This window comes from Camarhynchus parvulus, chromosome 1 (genome assembly GCF_901933205.1).
Source record: "Camarhynchus parvulus chromosome 1, STF_HiC, whole genome shotgun sequence".
NCBI lineage: Eukaryota > Metazoa > Chordata > Aves > Passeriformes > Thraupidae > Camarhynchus > Camarhynchus parvulus.
The window spans coordinates 22,354,660-22,381,475 of record NC_044571.1 but is presented as its reverse complement, the minus strand read 5'-3'; the positions used below and the strand labels follow the sequence as shown (position 1 = coordinate 22,381,475).

At 35.6% G+C, this 26,816-nt stretch overlaps 1 protein-coding gene across 2 annotated transcripts in view; it reads right to left on the bottom strand.

The window, feature by feature from the left end:
• Positions 1-517: 517 nt before the first annotated feature.
• NLGN4X (neuroligin 4 X-linked) overlaps positions 518-26,816 on the bottom strand; it is a 159,744-nt gene continuing 133,445 nt past the window's right edge. For both annotated transcript variants that reach the window (XM_030949747.1, XM_030949755.1), the window contains 3 exons: positions 14,940-15,125; positions 12,221-13,010; positions 518-4,239 (listed from right to left, as the gene is read on the bottom strand). In XM_030949747.1, coding sequence (XP_030805607.1) covers positions 3,390-4,239; positions 12,221-13,010; positions 14,940-15,125 — 1,826 coding nt within the window. In that variant the 3' untranslated portion in view covers positions 518-3,389. The remainder of the gene's footprint in view (positions 4,240-12,220; positions 13,011-14,939; positions 15,126-26,816) is intronic.

The window sequence follows — 26,816 nt, the reverse complement described above, 5'->3', positions numbered from 1 at the left end:
ACATATTTTTTCCTAGCAAAACTCATTGTATATCTAAATTTAAAATATTAAAATGAAGTATATTGACTTGTGGAGCTTGACGTAGTAGATTCATCTGTATTATTTGATCCCTAACTTGGAAGATATTTTTTGCATTTTTCAGCTGCTAAGCTATACACTAATACAGGAAACCGCCTACCCAAGCTTTTCTTTCAGTGCCTCAGAAAATGCCAACAAAACAATTAAACCATTGCTTCAATGGGAATTGCAGTGTATACAGGTAATAAATATATGGAGTTTATTTTTTAAAATCTTCATTGTCTGAGTTGCTTTCCTTTTACTGGCAGGCTTATAGAACTACAAAAGCCATGAAAACTCAATGTTAACTTAAAAGTGCAACCTCTGTTACTTTAATATTTTTATACTGAGTATCAAGGCATTGTTTACAGTAGATAATGAAATGGCGATGGGGCAGAAAACACACCTCTGAAAGACTTTCTACACAAAAGGATGAACACGTAGTTATTTGCACAAAGCATTAGAAAATACTGTGATATTTTATTATTAAAAATGCTGCTGAAAAGTTTATACATATGTGTCCAGCCATATATATCTTCTATCATTACTTAAGGCAAAAAAAACCAAAAAATTGCAAAACAATAACAGAAGAAACCATTGAACCCTGTGTGCCTCTTAAGGACAAGAATATAAGCCTGGGAAAGTACTTTTGTTTTTCTTTTACAGTTTCAAAGTATATTTTGATATCATTATTATAGAATTCTATGAAGACCCTATAAATCTGTTCCCTCTATAAATCATACATCAGTCCAGATGTATCAAATTATTAAATCAACTTGATTGTAGTTACTTTTAAAAGCTAAAATCATTCACTTACAGGAACTTTTTTTACCCAAATGTCACAAGCCTGACACAGTACTGTACATATTGCTAGCAGAAGACAATTGGAAGTACTAAACAAATACTTTAATTCACATTACAAACATACCCAACTGATTATGATGCCAAGCATCATTACCTTTTTTTTTTTTTTTTTTTTTTACTTTTTTTTTAACCTTTTTTTAAGAGTTATAAATTGCTGCATCTCAGCTGAGGCATTACATAGCTGGTGGAAATGGCCTGGTATAGAGTCAGCAATAATATATTATGTGATGGATCAGTGAAAAAAACAAAACAATTTTCCATTTCCTACTAGTTATACTTTGGGGTTGCTGCTTCATCACATTCTAACCTGAGCTCCCAGGTCAGATTTATAGCACATTTACTGCAGATAAAGGATTATATCAGCCATGTGTTGCATTTTTATCATGTCATTAACTTTTTATTTCCTTCCTTCAGAATTTGCTTTACTGCCTGCTACAACAAAGAGTTGTGCAGATGAATAGACCTCAGTGAATCACCTTGTCTTTGCTTTTTTTTGTAGGGGTGACTATTTCAAGGTATTTTATTAGGAAAAAATGGTGTAGAAAACAATAAGAGATACAAGGCATCTTGTGTTAATTATTATGGGACATATGATATCAATGCAGTTTAGTTGTGAATTAAAATAGAAAATACATCTGGGATAGTCACGTTCAAGTGCAGACCAATTTGTTCAAAGATCTTTGGTTACTATCTCTCAATGATGGAGTACCTTTCAAAGACAAAATATAAAGCAATCTTCATCTGCAAAAACTATATTCTGGGTTTTCACATTCAAATCAGTTGTTTGAATCAAACTGCAAAGTTACTTTGACAGCTCTGCTTGGCCCCTGTTTTTCTAGTGAAGGAAAGGCAGAAGGGAACAACCAGCTAATAATTTTGACTTTCCTGAGAGTGATGCTCTCTGGGATTTTCAGTTTTATGCAAATGCAGAACAGCTGAGGATTTCTCTGCTTCTCTCTCCATAACGTTCACTGGCTGTGGGACTGAGTGCAATGAATCAGCAAATAAGAATTTTCTGACAGGTACACTCTCAAGCGCAAAACAAGATACTGGGCTGATAAGTTCTTTACATACTCATCACTCTGAACAGTTTGAACAACAGCCAGCCAACCAACCCTGCATTTCCCAACTTTCAAATTGTAGTTTTATTTTGTTCAGCGATGCTGAGGAGGTGCTTTCTCAGCTGAGATTCTACTGCAACTGCTGGTGAGTTTAGAGCTAGTTTTCCTTGAAGATGGCTGACCAAAACACAGGCTTTCATTGATTTTGTCAGGGCACAAAGCTCTTCCTAATGTATCACAATAACCAAGAACTACAAACTGGACTCCAAATACATATTATTGGATGTTTCTTGGTTCAGTTCAACAAGCTTAAAATAGTAATTCTTTAATTCTTTTCTTTTGTATTTTTTCTCTTTGTTTTCCAATCCATTGCTGTGTTGGAATTTAACAAAGGCTAACACAAAATTAAATTATAGAAAAAATGTTTCAGAAAAGAACAACAATCTCCTATGAATACTTTAACATGCACTAGTGTAACCTGTAAGAGAAAATACGCAGGTCACACAGACAACTGTATCCTCTGCATGACACCATGGCCTCATATAAATGAAACATGTTAGAAAAAACTCATGGTTTTTGTTAACCACTAGTAATTAAGAAGAAATTCCTCCGTTGGTCTTGGAGGAAACAGAGGTCATATGACTAATGTATATACACATAGGTCACAATTGAATGCACAATCTTTCTAAAAGCTCTTTTCAAACTGAAAACATCAATAAAAGCTGCTTCTTTTTTTGTTTGTTTTTAAACTCACAGCTATGTACATTTTTACAAAGTTTCTTTAAATATAGTTCAGGCTGGCAAGTCATCTCTTTGCACAGAACTATACGTATTTTACTGCATAGTCAGTCCTCCTCTTTTTTTTTTTTCATTTTTGTTTTTAATAATAAAATTCTATTTTCCCCATCTGAATTACAGCTTCATATGCTGGGTAAAAGCCCATGGTGATGTCTTTGTTTTATCAACGGCCATGGTATGGCACATAAAGAATCTTTTTTATAATTTTATTTATTTAAAAAAAACCAAAACAAAACACCTGTACAGTCACTGGCTCTGTCTTCCAGAAGACTCTGCTTTGCTTGTTACACTTACAACAGCATTTTAAATTACTTCTTCTGGCCTCAACTTTCAATCAAAGTGGCTGAGATCTTAAAGCAGTATTGTAACAGCAATGTACACTTTTCACATTTCACAGGGTTTGTAGTTGATCTTTAACATCAGTGAGTTTCTGTGGGAAGGATCAGTAAGAAAATAATGACTGTCCTTCTCTTTTACTTATTTTTACTTTAGATTTTGACAAGGTGTTCAATGGATGGTATATAACTTTTTCCTCTTTTTTTTTTTCTTTTTTTTTTTTCTTTTTCTTTCTTCCAAGTGGCTTGTGAGGGTAGATGGGGAAGGGCTGAGCTATACCCTAGTGGTCGAATGTCCATGGGGCAAATTTGTACTGTTTTGTCCTCCACTGAAAGTGTTGAAAGTATGCAAAGGCTGCATTCCTGTTAATGTATTTGGAATCATGGTTATGGTGTTGGGTGTCATTAGCGGGATGTCATCTGGGGACCTTCTCAAAGTGAGCGTGTAGTCAGGTGGACAGGTGAGTCTCAGTGTGTCGTGGGCCTGCAGTGATTCACACTCGTGGTCATGTTCTAGCTGCTTCATCTGCAAGGACATGATCTCCTCATTTTGTATGTGTGCTATGTCATTGGTGGTGTTCCTCTGGGGGCTGGGACGCCTGTGAGTCTCATGACGCCGCTTGTCCTTCTTGTAATATAATGCAGCAAAAGCTAAAATATTGAGGAACAGCAAGGAGGCCCCCACAGCAATGGTGACACTCAGCTCTGTGGAGTAATCCCTCTTGTTTTCTATCAGAACTGTGGTATCCTCTGGAGCTGTTTTGTGGGTGTCTTTCGAATGTTTGGGATTGTTGGCAGGTGTCATTGCTGGGCGTTTGGTGGCTGGCCATAATTTCCCAGGAGAACGCCGGGTCACATAAGGAAATGAGGTCATGTCAGGAGGGGGGACTTTAGTTGTTGTGGAAACATACTGAAATATTTCATTCAGGTTGTGAAGGTGTGGCACCAGCTCCAGCCAGAAAGCAACTTTGGTCGCTCGATAGTGATCACGAACTCGGGGTTTCAGGCCAATGTGTAAATAAAGTTGGTCCTTAGGATTGTATTTGGACCAGGCCACTTCTTCAAAGCGGTTGGGTTTTGTGTGGATGAACTTTGTGTCCTGTGGAACAGGCTGGTTTGGATCTCTAAAAAAAAATTAAAACAGACAATATTACAGTCATTAACATTCCCACAAAAAACCTACAACAAAACTAAAGCAAACAAACACGAAATCCTCTCAATCTTACAGCTAATAGTTTATCCAATATTTGCAGTAACGTAAAAGCAGAAAAACCCTCCCTAACTGAAGAACAGCTGTTAATAAGTAATCAAAAGAAAACTACTTATTGTACAGAGCATCTCAGATACTACAATATTTTTTTGACATGAAAATATAGAAATCATAGTGTTCAGTTAGCAAAAGGTCATCTGAAGTGATTCAATACCATTCTCCAAGGAGTGTGTCTTAGAGACATACCATCTTAGAGAAGTACCAACTACCTCTTTTCATAGTAAATGTGTAGGTTCAAACCTTCTCCAGGTTTGACACTAACTTTTTCATTTAAGGTACCACTACTTCCACTGCTGTAAGTAGTAAATATGGGCATCTAAGCCCCACAATAATATTCAAGCCCCTTTGAACACACAGAATTATACTTGCTGCACATATTAGAAGGGAGAAAAACCTCTTTAAAACCCGAAGTAGCAGGGCTAATACATGTACCTGGGAACCATTTCTGCTTGTTTTTTTTTTTTTTTTAATTGAGTTATTAGTCCTCCTGCATTTAAATATCTGCTTGGGGGAAAAAACACGTTTGAGCTACCTTTGTGTTGCAAATCTTTCCATAATTCCCACTAGCAAATGACTAGTGAACTTTCGATTTGATCATTGCTACAAAGGACTGTGTTTGGTGGCCAAAGGACAATGGGCCTTAACTGATAGGAGAAATATTTTAGCTGAAGTCAACCAGTTTTACAGTACTTCAGTAGCAGTAAGATAAGAGTAGTAAACAAGTCAGAGAGAATTTCAAAATTGGTAAACCATTTTTTGTTCTTACAGGTTCAGAATAAAGACAAACCAATCTCACAAAGAACATTTAGATGTGGTTAGTGTATGCATATCCTTATTATTTTAAATTTAAATAAATAGCATGAAAAATACAGAAAGTTAAAATTACTTTCACAATACTATGTTTAATAGTGTGTTGCACATTAATTCGAATCATCTTTTCTAGCAATGATTGCTTTCTGGGACTTTGTGATGTATTATACTGAGAGTACATTTTTTATTTCCTGTGCATTACTTAGAACTTTCCATTCTCCTTTTTATTCATTTATATGCATTGGCTTATTTCCTGTGAAAACAATTCTAATATTTTCCTTTTCTTCCAATATACAGTAATGTATATTCTGGGAATACCAAACCATATCCTTACAGATTTTAAAGTATGTTTTTTCTTTCTCCATTTTCAAAAGCCCACGAATCTAATAGCCTACTTTAGCATTCCTTTGCTGTACATAAAGAGCTATTTCTTAGTTCTTAAATGAGACAAGTAATTTGACTTTAATAATTTATGATTCCTGCATTCTTTTTTTACTTGAAAGAAGATATCTTACTTTTTCTTTTGAGAGAAAAGAAAAATTATTTTTCTATAAAATTTTGGTATTTGGCTTACTTATGCTTGTGGTTTTAGTGTTTGGTTTTTTGGGGGTGGTTTAATGTGCTGATATTTATTTTTCTTTAATATTGAAATATATCTCATCCTTCACATTTCAATAATATTCAAAAAATACAAACTAGGAGTCCTGAAATGTTACCCTTCCTTCCTTCCTTCCTTCCTTCCTTCCTTCCTTCCTTCCTTCCTTCCTTCCTTCCTTCCTTCCTTCCTTCCTTCCTTCCTTCCTTCCTTCCTTCCTTCCTTCCTTCCTTCCTTCCTTCCTTCCTTCCTTCCTTCCTTCCTTCCTTCCTTCCTTCCTTCCTTCCTTCCTTCCTTCCTTCCTTCCTTCCTTCCTTCCTTCCATTTTCTCCCTCCCCCCATTCTCTCTTTCAACAGTTAGGCAAATTATGTTAGTTTAGAAATACAAAAGGTAATTTATTGGTAATTGTTCATCCCAGTTCAAACTAAAGAAGTAATATTCCCTTCCAAGCAGTACAGAAAGAGATGTATGCTGCTGCTTTGAGGGATTCTAACACACACTCAAGAAGGAAATAAAGATATTTATTTTGTTGTTAAAGAACAGACTGAAAGATCCGGAAAATCTAAACACAAAAATATTGGCCCAATTCAATATATCTACTTTGTAAAAACTTTGGGGTTCAAAATATAAATTCCAAGGCAAATTAAAAATCAACAAGGTTATCTAAATGCAAAACATTTTTTTTCTCAGAAACTCAAAATACTGCAAGAGTTCTGGCACACAATCTTGTGTCATCCCCCTTGCTGTTCTGATTCACATCCCAAAAGACTCTAGAAATGGTTCTAGAGAGAATTGATTCCTTAAGTTAGCTCTTGTAAACAAGTTGCAGTTAATACACAGAATAGCAGATGAAGAAGCTGACACTTTAAAAAGCAGCCAAGCTGGACATGCACTTTTAAAAATCTTAGTGGTCTTATAAAAATTATTATTATTATCCTCATAGCTGATGGTTATTTTAGTAAATAACATTTTTTTAAATTAGCATTCTCACCTTCCAACCATTTTGTATCCTGTGGTTCCCTTTCCCTACAAAAAGCCTGCAAAACAAGTCAATATCAGCCTCCTTTTTCCTCCCTGCCATCCTCTACTTCCATCTGTCATTTTAAACTATATTTATTGGGAGCAGACAATTATGCTGCCGCCTCCTCCAAACACAAAAGAGAAAATAACATTACATGAGTCTGGGCTTGTATTTGAATATTTGTTTACATGACACTGTGTGGGCATGAAGTTGTTCATTGAAACAAGAAACAGAAAAAAATAACTATCCCTACAGACAAGTAGTTTCTTTCCTGAGCATATCAGAGCTCTGCCATTGACATCAACTCTAGGGCTGATCACTTAAAAAATTAATAAAATGGTTTGAATAGTCTCTCTGAATTTGGAAGGTAAATCTATAAATTATATTGGGGTTTTTTTACAAGAAACAGGAATAAGTCCAGTCCTAAATAAAGGATCTAATAATGGCCTTGGATCTTGGTTTTATAGACTAATGATCATTTGTCAAAAATATTCAGTAGATATAAACAAGAATATTTTTACTTCCCTTGGCCATCCTGCTACGTACACTGCAGAAAATTCATGAAGTTACAACTTACAACTTGTTTTCTCCTAGGGTAGTTGGGCAGCTTATCCTACTACAAACCATTTTCCTGTTTTATTGATAGGCATAAAACATAGATGTACAGGCAATAATTTCTCCTATCAAATCATCTGTTCAACAAAATTTTTGATCTGTTACTTTAATTTCAAATTTTCCCTCGCCTTTTAAGACTCTCACAATTCCTTTGTGTTTCTAGATGTTCTTGAGTCTCAAGTGTGTAATTTCATAACAAAGACTGCCAGGAAACCTTCCTTTAAAAATCCACTGCAATCATGATGATAACAGTATAATCTGAACAATGTATTTCCAGTTCTGAACTTTTTACAGTATTGGTTCTCATAGGGAGGAGATTTCTTGTTTCCCCATTTGTCAGTTGGTAGGGAGGCTTTTTTTTTCTTCATCCGACTACTATGACAAGATTGATGATTATTGTTATTTATTTTCCTATCTCATTACTTATTGTCAACACCTTTAGAATTCAAACATCTTATCCATCAAAAAAATGTCCCCATCATGGAATGCCTGATTTTTCTCCATATGACAGGAGACCATATCTTCTCTAAGGTATATTTTTGTTAATGTGCAGAATAATCCCGTGTCACCTGCCACCTTTTTCCTCCCGTTTTCAGTCTGCACTAATTTTGCACAACTTAAGATGTTTTTGTATATTGTCATTCAATTCAAACCTCATGAGCACAAGACGTAAAATCAAAACATCAATTTTTTTCTCAGGTGATCTAAAGTAAATATACCTGCAATGGATGTTGACTGAGGAGCAACACACACTCCTGTTCACAAGGTAGATTAGTAGCTGACCTGGAGAGTAAATGAAGGAACTGGGTGTTTCATATCTGATTATATTTTCAGGGGAAGAATAGTGAATTAAGAAGTTTTCTCATATCCCCATTCCTTATAAGATGGTGAAACACTGTGTTCTAACTACTTCTGCTACAGCATTGACTATCACTCAGGAACTGTTACATTAATGTATTTGAAATGTTTTAAATTTTTTGTCCTTCTCTGTCTTCACTGGAGAGCAAAATGTCTTCACAGTTACATAATCTTTGTCTCCAACACTCTGAAAGGCCCCTACATATTTTATTTTCTTTCAGTAGTACTCTTTTCTCTGTACGATTAAAAAAAATGGAAGGGAGGGAAAAAATGGCTTTTCTTCATTCTTCTGTTGATTCTTTTTATGCTGTCACAATACTAAAAATGCCACAGACATTCCTGCTTGAAGGACTGGTACACAGGCATGTTTTCCCTTACCTCCTCTCCTCAATTATCACCAGTTCCCACTGTTGCCATGCTCCCTGTCAGCTAAGGACTAACAGCTAAGGACTCCTTCTAAGAGCTAAGGAACACAAACCATAACTACACTGTTTTGTTTGACTAACACAGATTTGCCATTGGAAACAGTTATTTCTTCAGATGAAAACATCAAAAAGAAATGCAACAGCCTCATAAAAGAGTTGCCTGAGAATTGATTTGAAACTCCACTTTAATAACTGCAGCTTTAATCAGTTCTATTAGAGAACCAAACTGCATACAAAACACAGATATTCCTAATAACTCAGGTTTGTGCTTCAGATTCAATGGTACCTAAATAATTCTGGAGTATTTACCCGAAATACAAAGAAAACAAGGATATATCCTCCAGACCTTTATCTTTCCCAATACCAACACAGGTAGAGCTGGATGAATGGGATAAAAAGTAGAGTACTGTAATTCCTGAAAACCAGGGCAATTTTTAGAAACCTAATAGATGTCTCTAATGAGAGTATGGCTTTGTATCTACTGTGTGAAACTTCAAAACCCTCGCAAGAGCATAGCTGGCAGAGCATCTATGAGGGACTTGCCCACAACCCCTCATGTTGTTCATTCTTCCCCATTGATGTGTCTGCAAAGGAGGTAACAAACAGAACTTGGCCTATAAAATTACCATTACAGTTAGGATGGCGCTACTGGCAGCAGACTGAAGCTCCAAGTGCACATCATAATGAAGCTCTCACATATAATTCTGTGCATTGAGGAATTCAAAGCTGTATTTTCATGTCATTTTTGTATCCCAAATGTAGTTTCTCAAACTTACGCTGTAATAAATGGAATTGTTTTCCTATTTCTAGGGCATGTTGGAAACAGTTTTGAAAAGGCCAAATGAAAAACTCTTAATAGTAATCACCATCATTGAAAAAAAAAGTCATAGGTGAAGGATTAGCAAAATGCAGCTTCCAGGCATTCATTTGAAGCACAAACTATTTGGCATTAAACACTTTAATTGTCACCTCCTGTTTGCTAGCTTCAGTAACCAACTTACAAGTTAAACACAATAAAAGCACTGTGCCCTGTGCTGTGTCTTTCACCTACTGATTTTACAAGATTGACCTGCCCTGCAAACCCAGCCTTGGCAGTAAGCCCATTAAACAGTGTGTGCTTTTTAGCAACGGATGGCCTGTCATTAAAAGTCCATCTGAATGATGCACCACCTGAGCCATAATTTTACAATAAGTACCTGAATGCAGACTCTGTGGGAGAGTCATAGAGATTGGAAAAGTCTCAAACACATTAAAAATAAATAAATATATCTGCAGTTCTAATGTTCAAAGCTTACCTACAGGGAAATGCGACATAATAAAGTCTTTCCATTAAAAGAGTTTTATGCGTTGCCATGGGTACAAATACAAAGCAAGACAAGTACTATCATAATAAGGATGGGAAATTATCAATTAAAAATAGGGTGGGGAAAAAACCAAAGCAGAGCCCCCGGCAATGCAGTTCTGAACTTGAGAGTTGAAGGACCTGAGTGGGTACAGAGATTCCAGATTGCAAGTGAGTGAGCAGAGTGGAGAACAGTTGCCCCAGAGATCCCATTGCTCTAGGCTTGAGATGCTACAACCTTTGCCTTTCTGTCTGAAGTGCAGAACAAATGTAATCTTAAAATTTTATCTGCCTCCAAGTATTCTCCAAGTACAATGCAGAATGATTAATCATTGTTTACTCAAACAAAGAAAAAACCCCACCAAGGTGATATGCATTGTGTTGCTCTTTTCCTTTCCTTTGAAAACTGAAATTTTACAGCTAGAGGCCATTTCTAATGATACATTTTTCAGACTGCCTGTAAGGGAGTGAGCCTGTAATAGGATATATACCCCATTCCTATCTCATCAGCAATGGAGAAGTTTCAGAAATTACTAATGGCTCTCCCAAAGCACCTGTTTTTGCCTTTAGGTATAGTGTGATGATGGCTTTATAACCAGAGAACTGGGTATAGCCTGCTGAAATTAGTTTTCAAGTAGCAACAGCTGGAAAGTGCTTGAAATTATGAGTAATGGTGGCAGCTGGGACTGTGAGAAGCTCCTGTCAGCCTCAAAAACTGCTTAAATACAACTACTTAATATACAGGGAATAGTAATAAAGTAATTGTAAACAATAGCGAGACCATGGAGACCTTTCATCTCCATTATTTTTCCAATAAGTATATTTATAAGGATCTGATGTCCTCTGTCTATACATAGCACTTCATCTACCAAAATAAAGACAAACTGACGGTATCATCATCTCTGCGCCAGTGGTACAGCTATCATGCAGCATTGTCTGTCCATAAACCAAGACTTCATCACAAACTCTGCCCATCCCAGTACTGAAACTTCTTGTTGCCAAATACATCTAAATATAACACAGTTCATTAATTTTTGTTGCTGAACTCCAGGGTTTCTGCATGCTTTTGTACCTGTTTGTCTGATATGCAGTACAACAAAAGAATTTTTTTTCTTGTGCACTGACCTGAAGGATTTGATTGGTTTTTACTCAATTTATGCTTGAAGTTCTTGTTAAGACTGCAAAATATCTCTCTCAACCACCATTTAGATTCATAGAAGGCTACAAGGGCAGCTAAAACCTCTGAGCGTTTCACAATAGGCATCTGAGTTTTTCTTATATAGCTGCACACTGTTCACTGCAGTGCAGTAGAGCTGCAGTTTCCAGAGCCCAATCCTGCCATTAAACATTCAGTGGAAAGATTTACAGCCCCTTTGTGCCACAAGTATCTTTGTTTTAATTCGGTACTGAGGACTCAAGGTTAACAAAAAAAGCCCTTGCCACTGAAGTAAAACACTGCAATACTGTTAAAAGGAATGTTATAAGAAGAGAACAGAATTTATTAATATTGCTCACATATTAAGCTGCTTTGAGGGTTCTTTCCTTGGTGTTTACAACTCTATTTCATCAAAATATTGATGTCTTTATTTTGTTTTGTAAGCAGAATTAATTTAATTTTTTAACTTTCTTGAAGCAAAATTTATATCCGAGTCTCTTCTTCATTCCAGTCAAGTACTTATTATTGCCATTATAGCCCTCAGAGGGAAAAAAAAAAATTCCAGTGTCTGCCTTTCTGTTCTAATTCCTCCCTGAGTCCTCATCCCTGTGAAGGTCGCTGAAAAACAAGAACTTCCTTTCTTTTCTAGCAGATAAGTGCTATCTGCCTGACAGTTCCTTCTTCAAGTAGCAGACATGTTGCCTCTGATTTTTCAGTATCTTAGTGAACCACCTTTTCTCTGAGACATGCTTTTTGTCTTAGTAATTTTCCTATTTTTTGAACCAAAAATACAGTGTGTTACTATTCTCATTGAGCTACTGAAAGAAAATACTTTGAGGGAACACACTAATTAAAAATCTATTAAATATGAATAAGCCTCATTTGCCTCCTGCCTTAGCACAAATATTTCTATACAACTACTTCAAAATCAGATTTTGAGGCCGCTGGAATGGGATACTGGCTATTTTAGAAGTATGCTATCAACAAAATGAATGCTAGGGGTCACACTTACCCAGTTTTGGCAAAGTTAGTCCAGTATGTCATAACCACTGCACTAAGCATGACATCATTCTTGGAAAAGTTGCAGTTGAACAGTTCTGTGGGACCAATCATAGGAATCCCAAACACGTAAGGGACTTCATCACCATGAGCTGAATCAGCCCAGCTGGGTTTCATTTCACTTTGGCAATGGTGATAAAATGCATAGAAATATGTTGGAGATCCATACTGGGCATGCAGGTCAGCCGTGGCAACAGCTGGAGCAACCCATTGGTGGTCTGTAAAAAGAGCAACCAGGGTCTTCCGTCTTGTTTCGGGATTTTCTTTGTCTGCCCAGTCAGTGTACATGAATTTAATGGTCTCTCGCAGTGTGTCCTTCCCTTCTGGATAGCCATATAGATTGTCCACAAAATTGGAGACAGAAAAGTCAAAATCATTAGGAGAAACACCGTCTTCATTGTCTACAATGCCATCCACAAATTTCAAACCTTCCCCTTGATTCACACCCAGCATTATATCATAGTTAAGGAATTCCCCTTGCTCCATTAGAATCTGAGGGTCATCTGGAATCACGTCTCCATCTATCACAGGCCCAAAGGCAATGTGGTACGTGGCTGGAGTGATAGTCTGTTGAATGAGTTCTTTGTAATTCTTATTCCGCAGACATTCAACCAAATCAGTGGTATCCAGCATGTCGCAGCCCACTTTATCTGCCAATATCCGAGTGTACTTGGCAGGCTGATAGTTCACTGCCCAGCTGGACAGGGCTGTTCCACTCTGTATGATTGCCTTTTGGAACAAACCTGCAGGTGCAAATCGTTTAAATACAGATACAATTAGGTATTAAATATATATATATATTTAAAAAAATGAAAAGTATTTCTTACTTAGGAAACAAAGTTTTGATTATAGAATCCCTAAAGGATGCATACAATGAAATTTTGAATAAATTTCCATAGATCCTACTCACTGCTCCCTTTTTATGCTATGTAGAATAGGCTACTAATTAAAATCTGCCATGTTCTTGATGCTCACACACAAAAAGCATGAAGGTTTCAGGTTACTGTTTCAAGAACAAAGCTCATTCCTGTACTGCAGTTTTCTTGTGTCTTTGATGGAAGTCCTCTGGCTTTACCACATTGGTAGTCCTGTGAAAATTTCTTTGAAGGACTGGAAGCTAAAGGCAATCATATGCTCTTTGCCATGTAAATGACACTCATAAATGCGCCTTTCAGTAGTTTAAAGGTCAAATGAAAATTACACGTTCTCATTTCCTTCACAAAAGCCATGCATCATACTAACTTGAAAAAATCTGCTCTATTAAAAGCAATTTCACGTTTGAATCTTCTATTCTGATATTTTTAATTTACCATTTAATTTTAAAATTATTATTGTGTATATGTGTTATCATTGCTTATATGCTGAATTGCGTGCTCATGTGTGTGTGTGTGTGTGTGTGTATGTGTGTAACCCTGCTTATATGTTGAATTAAAATTGTAACATTTAAATTGTTTTGCAAGAGAACAAGATGATACTCAATTGTTCTTTCTGTGTTACGTACACTAATATACAAACTGGAGTATGAAGAAAGGAAAGATGAAAAACCAATCTGAAGAGTTTCTTTGCTTAAAGCACTGAAAGACAAGGGAAGCTTACTGGTGAATCTGCCCCATCTGTGCTTTTTTTACTGGTAAAACCAATAAAATGGCCCATTTTATATTTAAACTTAAATACTTGGGTATCTTCTGCATATGGTTTCTACCATCATGTTCTCAAAATGCAAAAGACAGAAAAGTTAGAAAAGCATGTGGGGTTTTTGTTGATATACCTTTGAGTATGATAACGGAATGCACACATTAAAAAATGTCAATTATTTAATCAGTTAAGTTTTTCATGGTTCCATCTGCTTGATTTTGGCATGGCTTGCTCAACAGTTATTCACTGAAATTTTATTTGTATAAGAAGACTGAATTGTCAAGCATAAGTATGTATTTCAAAATTAGGTGTGTTTTCCAGCCTCCCTGCTAAAACTTCTGGCTGTGGCTTATCTGTTACAAATTTCTGTCTGTTTTATTGTGATAGAAATGATATGGATTAATAAATACAATAGATATTTTGGTGTTGTCTTTTATTCAGTCTTTGTAGATTTGATCTTATCACCAGGAATATTTATAGTTCAGTACTGGTGCTGTACATTCTTGGAGTTTGGGTTTGGGTTTTTTTGGAGGATGAGGTGCTGAGGGTAGAAACCCCACAGCTCCCTTATCAAAATCTAAAGAATACTGTGTGGGATCACACAGTACTTGTGGGGAGTTATACATAGCTTTTAATAAGGCTTAGTTATATTTTTACTAATTAAGGAAAGCATCTACATATATGTTGGAAGTGCAGCCAAGAGTGTACAAAAAATCAAAAAGGTCATTGCTCTTTTCCATTTTAATTAGGGCAAATTCTTTGACAGAAGAGCCAGTGGAATCTGTTGATAAAGCTGGAAAAAGTATATTGCCCATGGCATTTGTTGCATGAGATTTATGCTGTAATAGCATTTAGTTTTCCTTATAAACATATTTATGTTGACTAATACAAATCCAAAATTCTATCTAGTAGGTATTTTACAAAAATTACAGACCTCATGTAATTCTAATTCAGCCTACCTCATTTCGCACTTTCACTACATTTTAACATGAAAAAGAAAAAAGAAAAAAAAAGTACTTTGCCTGGAGGATTGTTACCTTCTGAATAGTGGGAAAGTGTCAGGAGACTGACACAGGAAGCTCCTGCCCCAGATCCAAAAATAGTAACTCTCTTCGGGTCTCCTCCAAAAGATCCAATATTTTCTTCAATCCATCGTAAAGCTTGGATTTGGTCAAGCAATCCATAATTGCCTTTTGCAGCTTGGTCCCCAGTACTTAAAAAACCTATAAGGCAAAACCCCATAATTTTAGTTCACCAGATACAGAGTTAGCTACAGGGTATCTACATATTCACAACACATCTTCCCATCTTTTTATCTTCTGTGCTTTTTTTTTGATTCTTCTTTTTAAAGGTCACAGTCCTAGTTAAATGTCTCCTGAGCAAGCAGAGAAACTCATTCTGTGTGCTGTTTTGCTTGATTTTGTTTCTCCCTGCTTCAGAGATCCCATTAATGAAGAATCACTATTTCCTCATTGAAATATTTCTGCAACAATGCAACAATACAGAAAGACAATTTTAAACATTTTATAACTGGATGTGAGTTGGGTAAAAATCTTAGGAAATCATTTTTGGGCAAAGATGTGAGAAAGCCAGTCTATGACTGAGAACACTCTCTAACACATTAATTTAAATATTTCTTACCAAAATTGTCCTAAACTACATAGCTCTTTAAATTTCTGTACTTGTGATATAGATACATGTACTCTGAAACAGAAAAAAAGTAGGCTGAAATAAATAGAAAAAGAACATGAAAAACCTAGGAAAAAAATACACTTCAACTTCACAGAGGATATTTATTAGGAAGAAAACAGGTAAATCCATAGCAATATAGCCTTTGGTGGGAAGATTTTATCAGAACAAATCAGGTCTTGTCTTTCTCTTTGGAAATTGCAGGAAAACCTGTGCTGCTGTTTTTTGTTCCTGTACTGCGGTTATCAGATTCTAGAAAAAAAAGCATGACATGTTTGCTGCTTGTCTTGCAACTGAGAACAAAATGACCATAAGATTAGGACTGAGATTAATTTTGGTTTTTTGAAACCAGCTAAGGTGAAACATTGCAGTTATCCCTGCTGCCTATCATTCACAGTTAAGACCTGTGCTATGTCCAAATTACCACATTGAGCTGTGTACTCACAGTCCTCTCTTTAACTCCCTTTTCTGTTAGACAAATTTTCCAGTTGGACAACTGCAAAGTCAGAAGTCTATTAGAAATACCTTACAGCATCTGGAAGTTTTCAGATGGACATTACTGATTTAGGCACCAGTGACAGCTGTGAAAGACAAAACAAGGACATCGCTTGGCAGGTTTTTTCCAGCTAATTACCAGTTGAGAAATATTTGCTAGAAGGGGGATCCAGGACACAGGAGATCTATGATCTGGTGCAGTTGGAAATGAAAACGTCTGTTATCATAAACCATGTCAGCCTGCTGTAACAAGACCTCCATGCTCCTGACTGGAAGGTGAGTCTTAGGTCCCTAGGGGAAAAAAGACTTTGCAGTACATTTCCCAGGCTTTGGTAAAGGGGAACAGATCTCTTTGCATTGGCTGTAATAATTTTTTTGTTTATAGGAAAAATGAAAATACACACAAAGGAAGGTATTCACATAACGGAGGAAGCAGAATACAAATCATATCCATATTGCTAAATAATATGATAAAGCTTTTTCATTTAAAAAACCTCTACTAATGGAAAGCACAGTCGTAAGAATGGCAGTAACCTTTTTTTCTCTTCTGTGCAAATGGAGAAAAAATAAACACTCTTAATCCATAATTGTCTCAATTTATTTTTTTAACAGATGGGTTTTTCTTTTTTTTCACATGCCTTTATTATCTTTATAAGCCTGTCAAAGAAAGAATAACCCGCTTGCTGGCTTTGTTGCTGTAGCTCACTGCAATATTCTATAATACTCTATAATTAAGGCTTTATTCAAACAGAACTATGACACCCATTGGATAAAGAGAGTGTTGCAACCTTTAAAGCAGGATGGTAATTAATATTCAGAGCCTAAACCAGTTTTAGTTCTGCTAGCAGCATCAAACTAAAGCTGTTTGAACTTCTTAGTTTTGAATTCTTACCAAATGTTCTAGAAGGTGAACTTGGTAAAACTGCAGTCAATGAATATCTAATGTTCAAAAGATGAAGTATTTTTTTTTGTTTCCACAGTTGTCTGCTGATTCTCATTAAGTGCAAGAACAAATTTTCTTAATTTAAAAACTAATCACCATGGCAAAGAGTCAGCCCTACACTGCACAACCTGAATTCATAAATCTATCTTTTCTTGCCAAGGATATATTTTCTTTCATGCTCTGAGTACCAGATCAAAATATTTTTTCAAAGCTATTTGAAGAAATTCAGGCAAATAGTAACTATTTGTCCAGATATACACAACACTAAGGACTTTTTGGCTTTTTTTCTATATTGCTTCAGTGAAGAGAAAAAAAAATTCTTCTTTAAACTGAAGTTCCTGAAATAACTGTTATTTTTCTCTGGCTCTATGAAGGAAAGCATTCAAGACAAATTCTTTCGTTTTAGACTACTAGATAGAAATCGTCAAGGAGAAAAAGATTGCAAATGGAAATTGCTGGGAATTTTCCTTTTCTACAACCTTTAAAAATGCTACTCGAAAGCTACATGCTGTCACTTGCACTGTTTTGATAACACAGTGAATACACAAAGCTCCACACAAAGCTCCCTTAGATCACACTTAGACAAAAAGAAATCCCTAGCTCTATCTTTATGGTTGGTTTTCCCATATGCTACAGAAATCTTACTGAGATACCAAGCCCTAACATACTAGTGGTGATATTTCCCCATTACTACTCAAATGTTATGCAGAGACCCACTGGGACAAGTAGAAGAAAAAAATATCCATAAAATCCACCCAAAGAGTTTAATTTTGCTCAGCTCCAGCCTTGTCTAGCGGTTGGAGGCCATGCCTACACATCCCTAGTATGGCTGGCAGACCTGCAAGAGTCAGTCTAAAGAGAACAGGTGGATTGCCTGTCCGGTGTACACATTTCTTGTCTTTTATTTACCATGATCAAGCTATTGCCTGGTCCATGGGCTGAATGAATGACTTCTCATGGACACAGTGCGTAAGGGGAAGGACATCTTCCAGCTGAGGCTCACCTGGAAGAGTCCAAGCTGGAAGAAACTCTATCCAATGTGAAACAATGTGCAAGGAGTGGTGACAGTACTAAGGTTTTCTGTGGAAATACACTCTTGATCTGAATTAAAACACTAGTGTAACCATGGTCAGGATAAAAACCATATTTTCCCAACCACAGGACTTCAATTTAACATACACAGATTTAGGAAGAAAAAAAGGCAATGGAGAAAACCCCCACACCATTATGTTAAAGATTGCAAATTATGATCTGAGAACTATGATTTCACCCTTAGAGATAAATAAAATGACCAAGATAACTGCAATATTGCTGTAATTTTCATTTTCAAATTTATATTACCTACTTTGTCATTCTTTTTAAATTATTTAAAAAAACAAATTATACAACTTCCCTTTGACATTTTGCACATGGCAATACCCAATATTACATCACTGCAGGAAAAGTCCATTCTTTATCTTCATATTTTGGCCCCATGGGCCTAATACATATCAAATCAATTTCATGGCTGTCTGAAAGCCTAAATTTCAACTGTGAATATTGCTCTGCTGGTTTGTGCCTTTTTACTTCTCTCTCCCCCTCCTTTCCAACCCCCAGTTGGGGGAATGTTTCCCAGCGGAAACAGATGAGGTTGCCTTGGTGAAATCTGGTATTATATTACTGGCTCAAAATAGCATCAAAACTTACAAATACATTTTGGTACTGGTAAACTTCACTGACTCTCAGATTTACATAAAATCAGAAATTCAATCAATTGTATTTGATTTCTTTTCTATTTAAGAAGGGAAAATATAAATAATGAAAAATTAAACTTGATTCTATCATGAATTTTACTACAATCAATTCTAAAAGTATATCTTGAAATGAAACATACTTTTCTTCGTAAATGAAGTACTTTTGCTTCAACTTCTGCCCTTCACAGGGTTTCTTAAAAACAAAATGTTTTATTTCTGAGACACAGCCCTCAGACAAAAAATAATGCCAAACTTCATAAAAAACATTAAACAGCAAGATGTCACAACAAGAAATTAATCACCGGGAAATCTGTAGGAAATCAACAAGTTAGTGCATTTTGATCTATTCAAGTCCTCTTTTTTAAGTCTCTGCTGCATTTTCTGAGTTTACATTTCTTTTGTCTTTATGCCTTTTCATGACTGCTGTCCAATAGCCTGCTGCAGTTTGTTCGTCAGGCATCATACAAAGATTGATTTGTACAACAACTGATCAGAACTATGACATAAGCAATATAAATAAGGTACTGGAGACTGTGCTTCAGAGTACTATCATGTATTTTTTGTTTACATTTGTGAAATACCAGAGTAGGGCCTTTTCAAAGCAAAGAGCAAATGGCAAGCATACAGCAGAGCCTTCATATTTTCGAATAGATTTTGCCTGTACCTATCATATTTACTACAGTAAAAGTGGATCAGTTCAAATGCCAAGTAAAATTCACTGGAGATTATTGAGAACATAGAGACTACAGTTGGTTCAGGAAGACCCTAAAATATAAATAGTTGGAGAAAAGAGAAGCATTAGAGGGAATTATCATATAAATTTGTCCTACACTTGCCCTTCCCTAACCATATCCAAACATCCCCAATAGTGTTAGGAGGGAGGATGTTTGGCTGGATGATATCTTGGTTGGACTCAATATAACTCTATATTTTTTGGGTTTTTTGACTCTGTGTCTATTAACAGCATGATGTCAACATTACTGAAAAGCTGGTGGGATGCAAGATGGAGTGATGGTGTCCTTGGCACAGGTTTAGCAGAAAAAAACCCAAACTCCTGCAGCATGACTGGCATATGCAAAGCTGAGTAAGCATCATGGCTGCACCTGAAATTTCTACCTAGAGACTAAAACAAATGAGAGGACTCTCAACTGTCTATGTATGGGTCTGTGCAGAAATAATTTTACACAGAGACTTCTTCATACTGAAAACAAAACAACAATGCCTTTCCTCCAGCTGCAAATCGGTTTGAAACTTGCAGGTGCTCTGCCAAAACAAATGTTTTAATACTCAGAAACTTAAGAAGTAGGATAGCATGTGATTCTGAAGCAGTGGTCATAAAAAGGAATTTCTGCATATCATGGCCATTTACCATATCTAGCTGCAAATAACATTCATTTAAATTTTAACTCAGATTTTGGTAAGTGAAGAGAAAAAAGCAGTGAAGATAACTCAGTTTACAGTTTTTATATGAGGGTATAGATTATGTTAAAATACAGTGGTGATTTTAATTCCATTTTCTAGCTTGGGCTTAAGAAACCAGTCTCTTCTGATTCTGCCTTGATGGATTCTTTTCAATTACTTTTATTGGGAAGGTAAAACATAGATCTGCTTGTTTAGAAAGATCATCTCATTACTATATACAGTATAAAAGAATAGGTCAGTGATGGTCAGGTGAGACTATTATTTGCTTCTATATTGATTCAGTACTGAAACCTAAAATCTACTTTTTTACAATTCAGGAAAACATCTAATCTGAAATATATAAAAGTCTTTTGAAAATGTTCTGGGTAATAAATGTGCATAAGAACACTTAGCAGTAAAAGAATAAGAAAAGACAACAGGATACATTTTAACAAGATTTAAAACCTACTTTTATGCATATTTCTAAACAGTGAAAAGCTTCTTAACATAAATTTACCAGAACACCAGGGAGATCAACAGTTTCCTTCAGTCAAGCCATTATGATATTCTACAATGAAATGTTTTTAAGGAATCTAATTGAAATTAGTACATAAAACTTAAACTGCTCTGAAATTTGCCTTGTTCATTGCAAAATGCTCTGAAGCTATTGTGCAATGAGGTTAGGCCAATGAATATGATCTAAAATATTAGAGATTTCAGATATTCACACCATTCAATCCTATTGTTATTATTTATGGCGAGCAGCACATAACTCTATAGGAAGTGTCACTGAAGATGATTTTGCCAATCATTAAGAATGTAGATTTTTTAAAAAAATATGGTAAATAATGATGACGGCATTAAACATTTCAGAGCACATTCACCGATCTACTGTCTTCTTACCTACCATTTAACTGGATAGTCACAAGTTCAACCTGCCATTACATAATATACAATCAATAAAACAGCAGGTTCAGTAAAAAAGATTACTGTTGAATACATTGTTAACAGTTTGATTAACAGCAAATTAACAGCTCTGGGAATGTTATTGCCAGGAAACAAAAAAAGTGTGTGTGTTACAGGAGAGACTAATAAATATCTGGTGTCATCAGCATACGATTTGAAAATATTTCATAATCACTGATCTAGACAGTCAAATCCAATGGCATTTAAAAAGAAAAATATCCCATAGTACCTATGAAGCACTAATACAGTTACACACTCTTTCTTTTCAGATAAGGAAATACAAAAAACAAGCACAAGAAAAATTATAGATTGAGACAAAGCACAATAAGTGAAAGAAACAGAAAAAGAGTAACTAAAGGAAAGGACAACATCTGACACCTCCCAAAAGCAGAGTGAAGCCTTGCCAGTCTCTGAACAACAGCTACTTAGAAGTCAGACCCACCCCACTTCTTCCTCTGGCATTGTGTCCTCTGTGTGATGATACACCATGGGCTATCTGCTTGGTCAATGTGGGTCCACTGTCCTGCTTCTTGCTCACCCTCCCAAACTTTTGTCAGCCTCCAACTTATTCTCTCTGGGTAGCATGGGAAAAATAAAAAACCTTGGACCTGTGTAAGCACAGTTCAGCAACAACCACAATATCAGTCTGTTATCAACACTATATTAGCTCTAGACACAAACCACAGCATCATATGGGCTGCTCTGAAGAAATTTAATTCAATCCTTAATTCCCACCTTAAGAATCTTAATTCCCACCTGTCCCAGTACAGTATTCTACACCTATGGCACAATCTCCACTTCTAAAGTGATGCCATTTGGGTTTTGCCTTTTTTTAATATGTTCTTTGTATTATTCCATATATATTTATAACTTTGACACCTATTGTATTAGTAGCTACTTTTCCCAGTACTTTTCCATGGCCTTTCCCTAAGCAGAAAGACAAAACAAATTCCAGAGCTCCAATTGTCTTTGTATGTTATTTTTCATGTCATTGGGGATGTAGTTTGATTTTAAAAGTTGCAATAACAAGGGAGTTAAAGTTATTATTTAAAATAAGATGAAAGAACCAACATTTAAATTTTAGACATTTTAATGAGTCACTTGTTGATAGCTGAGTTTGTGGTACTATAGCTACAATTTCATAGGCATCACACAAACTTCCTTAAGTGGTATATAATGGCTTCCTAATAGAATTACTTATGGCCCTTAGGGAGGAATTAGATTTTCAATTATTACATTCATAATTTAGAAAAGGAAATGTTGATTAGATTTGTTTAATTTAATGTTTCAGCTAATGTGGGATTTTCCTCACTTATATATTTATTCTTGGGTTTGGGTTTTAGTGTTTTCTTCTGTGCTTCTCTGATTAATAATATATGTTTTATAGCACCAAATCAATGTAAAGGTTAACAGTAATGAATTCCTATTATCTTTTTATTTGTTTGGGGTTTTTTATGAACCTCAGGATACACTTTGTTCAGCTAATAGCGATGGTTTCAGTTCTTACACTGTTTTTGTTTACACATGCAGGTAGTGATTTGCAGACCATGTGAGAAAACTTGAATAAAGAACACTTGAATAGAGAGACTAAGCTAGAATTGTCTTTAGAACAGTTTTTGGGATTTCTAAGTATCTCCAAATTGTGCTCTAGCTCTTAATTTTTTTCTCCAGGATGGATTCAGTTTTGGTGATTTCTGGTAGACCACTGGAAATGATGAAGTGACAATTCCCAAGTGCCAGATAGGATTTTTGGGGATACCCTCCACCTTGTCTCCCCAGTGCTCACTGCTGCCATACTCAAAACAACACATTTCAAAAGCAAAGTAATTCAGTCCTTAATCAGTTGCTATAAAATATTCACATTATCAATAATTTGGCACCTCAGGCAGAAATATGAATTGTAGGGAGACTCTACTCACAGGCATGAACTTTTGTAAAGGAAGATTAATCTCCAGAAAATCTTCTATTTTAGATAGTGGCAGGAGAGAAGGAAAAACCAAAAAACCACCACCTTTTCTAGAAGCCAAATTGAAGCACTGAGTCACAGTCTTACTCTAATCAGCCACTATGTAATCACTCTTCACAAGACAAGAAAAGTTAAACAGGAATTATCTTTAAGGGCAGGACAAGCTCCACCTCAGCTCCTCCTGATATGCGGCACCAGGGGTGCAAGGGAGGCACCTGCAGAAGGGTGTCAGACAAGACTCATCTTCCAATTCTGCAAGGTGTTGTGGAAAGAGCAGGGAAGAAGGTGATCAGTTACTACTCTAAAGAAAGTACAAGAAAGATGGAAATTACAGAGAACCCACTTGGGAAGCAGTGCAGGTCAGAGGGATGGCTGCACAAACTGCTGCTGTCTGTCAGGGCTGAGCGAGGCTGTGACAGCAGTTCCCATGCTTTGGTAATTTGTGCTACCCCTTCTGTTAAGAAAATGAAACAAATCTCCCAGATGAATCTTATTCCTGTGGAATCAGTCCAGCTCTCCTGGCATTAGCTGGCATGCATTAGAGCAGCAAACACTCTTGATTCGCCTGTACTCAATATATCACTACTAAAAATTGAGTCTCTGCTAATTTCTACTCCAAATGATCCTCAATGTGTTTGAAGGCAACTGAGATTCTCTACAAAACAAGCAAAGATAATAGGGCTCAGGGCTCAAATTCTAGCAAAGTAGTTGTAAGAATATGATAATTACCAACCATCAGTAGAAGGCATAAGTGTTGAAGAAAGAAATCAATGTGCAGCAAAAGAAAATGTGGATGAATTTTATAAATTGGTAATATGACTGTATCCAGACATTACTTTGGTTACTCCAGTGAGAAAAAGACAGATCTTCTGAAATGATTCTTCATAGCAGATGTATCTGAGATGCCTGAAAATCTTTGATTTAATTTGTTTATAAAGCAAAAATATTTATTTCCTAGAACAATTTGGATGCTTTCAAATTGTTTAACATACCAAAAGATTAAGAGAGACAGTTCTAAAAGATGTATTAAATATACAGAAAAGCCCAAATTGCTTCTGGATTTGCACACATTAATCTTATTTTATGAAATATAAATGCTGAGTATATGGACTTTGTTGTCTTCCTCCTGAATTCTTCTGGTTATGAAACAGATGCTATTGTGGAGAATAAAAAGTTAGACACTGCTAAATATTCATGTTTTGAGTGTTTCAAAATAGTATTATAAACCCAATAATTTTCTATTTATTATTTTCAACAAGTGAATGTAATAGAAATAATCACTTCTTTAGAAAACAGTTCTGAGGGCTAGGAATTCATATTCTGCAGTTTTGGCTAAGCTCTTTGGGCTGGTTTCTACATCTTCATACTTCATATTTCTCTCTATTATCATGTATCCAAGAACATAATAATAAAATTAAGACTCTCAGTCCTCTGTGAGTTAATGAAAAAAAAAACATTAACCACATCAAAACCACTTCTGCTGGATGTTGTCTGTCCTTAGATTAATGTTCACCAGAAGGAAGACTATTTAGTAATGGCCAGACACAACATTTTTTGTTCCATTTCATTCTATCCTGCTTCTAAAGAATACTGACAAATACAATACAATGCTGTGAAGTGTTAAATAAACTGAGTGGGGGGAAAAAGCACAGGGAATTCATTTTCATATTTGGATTCCCAGAAGTCACTGTTTCTCATCTGTCTAGGTAAAGCATTGATGGGAATTAAATTATTTCTCCCAGTGAAGAAAAGCAAAAGTGTGGGTGACTGTGTACAAAAGTTTCTTCAATTTACATCATTAGACACAAAATTAAAACACCTATTCATCTTTAAGCTTGTACTTTGTTGAAAGGTTTTAGTAAATCTAGTTATTGTTGACTCTTTATTCAAAAAAATGCAATTTTTGCTTCTCTTTACCTTTTACAGAAGGGTAAACCAGTAATTTATTTCTTCTACAGTATGTGCCTATTAAAATGATTATTTACATTCATACCTTACTATTAAAATGGAGCAATTTCATGTTGCCTAGATACAGATCAGAAGGCTATTTTATATAACTAATACACATGAACAAACAGAGCAATCACAGATGAAAATAATTCTTTATTCTAGTATTTTCTTTAACCTTCTTTGCTCTTTTTTGTTACCATTGCTTGTGACAAGAAAAACATTCTTACTGAAGATATCTACAATTCCAGCAGGATATTATGGTCTGTCTTTTATATTCAAAGCATTTCACCAGCTCTTTTTAAAATGGATTATTGTGTCCATTCACTAGACTTTTGGTAAAAAGAAGACAATTAACTATGGCAATCAACATTTCTAGCTTTACTTACTGGTCTGGTTTTATTTGGACATAAATATCTTTATTTGGACATAAAGCATCTTGCATCATGCATCCATGCATCTTGCATCTTGCATCCATGCAACTCACACAATTATCTAAAGTTGTGTTTTCCAATTTGAAATTTATAATTTTAAAGAAATACTGTTTCTCCAAATCTGATCTGATTTAAAATGGCAATCATAAAGTGAAAATTAATAGATTAACACATTATTTCACATATGTTCACAGAACTTCATAACTTCTGGGTATTACACAGAAATTGTAATTCCCTCACTTCTTTTTAATTTGAACTGTACTTTTTTTCCCTATGTTTATCTACATATTGGTCTCCAGTGGAATTTTTATGCACATATAAGCACACAAGCACACGTGTGTGTGTGTGTGTGTGTGTGTGTGTGTGTGTGTGTGTGTATTTAGTGTTCATTAAGTACAATCTGAAAAATACAAATCTGTCTTTTATCAAACATTTCAACCCACTAAGTGATATTTATTGCTAGACAAATAAATGTAACAAAAAAAATTGCTAAATGGGAGAAAGTTGCAGAATCTACTTTCTGGGCTGTCTCACAGTGTTGGTTTGCTGTGCTTTTCCCCCTGGGAATTTAAATAATAATGCAAATGAAACATAAATAAAATAAAATTATTTCCTCAGTTTTAATTATTTTCCCTTCGCTTAAAGTTTTAAATTATTCATGCACACAGCTTCCTTTTGCCTCTTTGTCTTATGGCCCCATGATTTTTCTAACCTGTCTGAAGTCATCCCAGTTCACCAGAGAGATAAATTCTGTCCTCAATTGGAATATCTTTTTTGGGGAGCAGTAAGTTTGTAAAATAGATTTCTACATCTTGTATGAATACTATCAAGATAAGGTGAGAAATAATTGCTTTTCACACTGCCTGCTCCTGAATGCAAGTCTTACCAGCTCCTAAGGGGAGGGCTCCCAGCAGTGTCTGCTTCCTGTAGGAGGGTTGCTTCGTCTTAATTAGGAAAAACTTGACTAAGGAAAAGTCAGTCTTTCCTACGGTCTCCAGAGCTGCCTATCTTTCTCCATTGAGTGCCTTACTAATAGAATAGATGTTAATGTTTTTAGAATAGACGTTAAATATGAAATCAGGCATCCACAAGGGCCATAGAGATAGTGTTTGTGTTCAATATCTTATCAAACACAAGTAATCAATGGGCAGTGCTACCAAATAAGCACCCCAACATCACTACAAACATCTAAATTAGACTTTCCAGAAAGGATTTCCAGCACTGCTTACTATAGAATATGTTTTTTAAAAATAATTTTCAGACTACTTTTAGAAAGCTAGTTTTAGATCCACACACTTTGTAATATACAGTGGCCTTCGCTTTTGCAGTGCACATATATA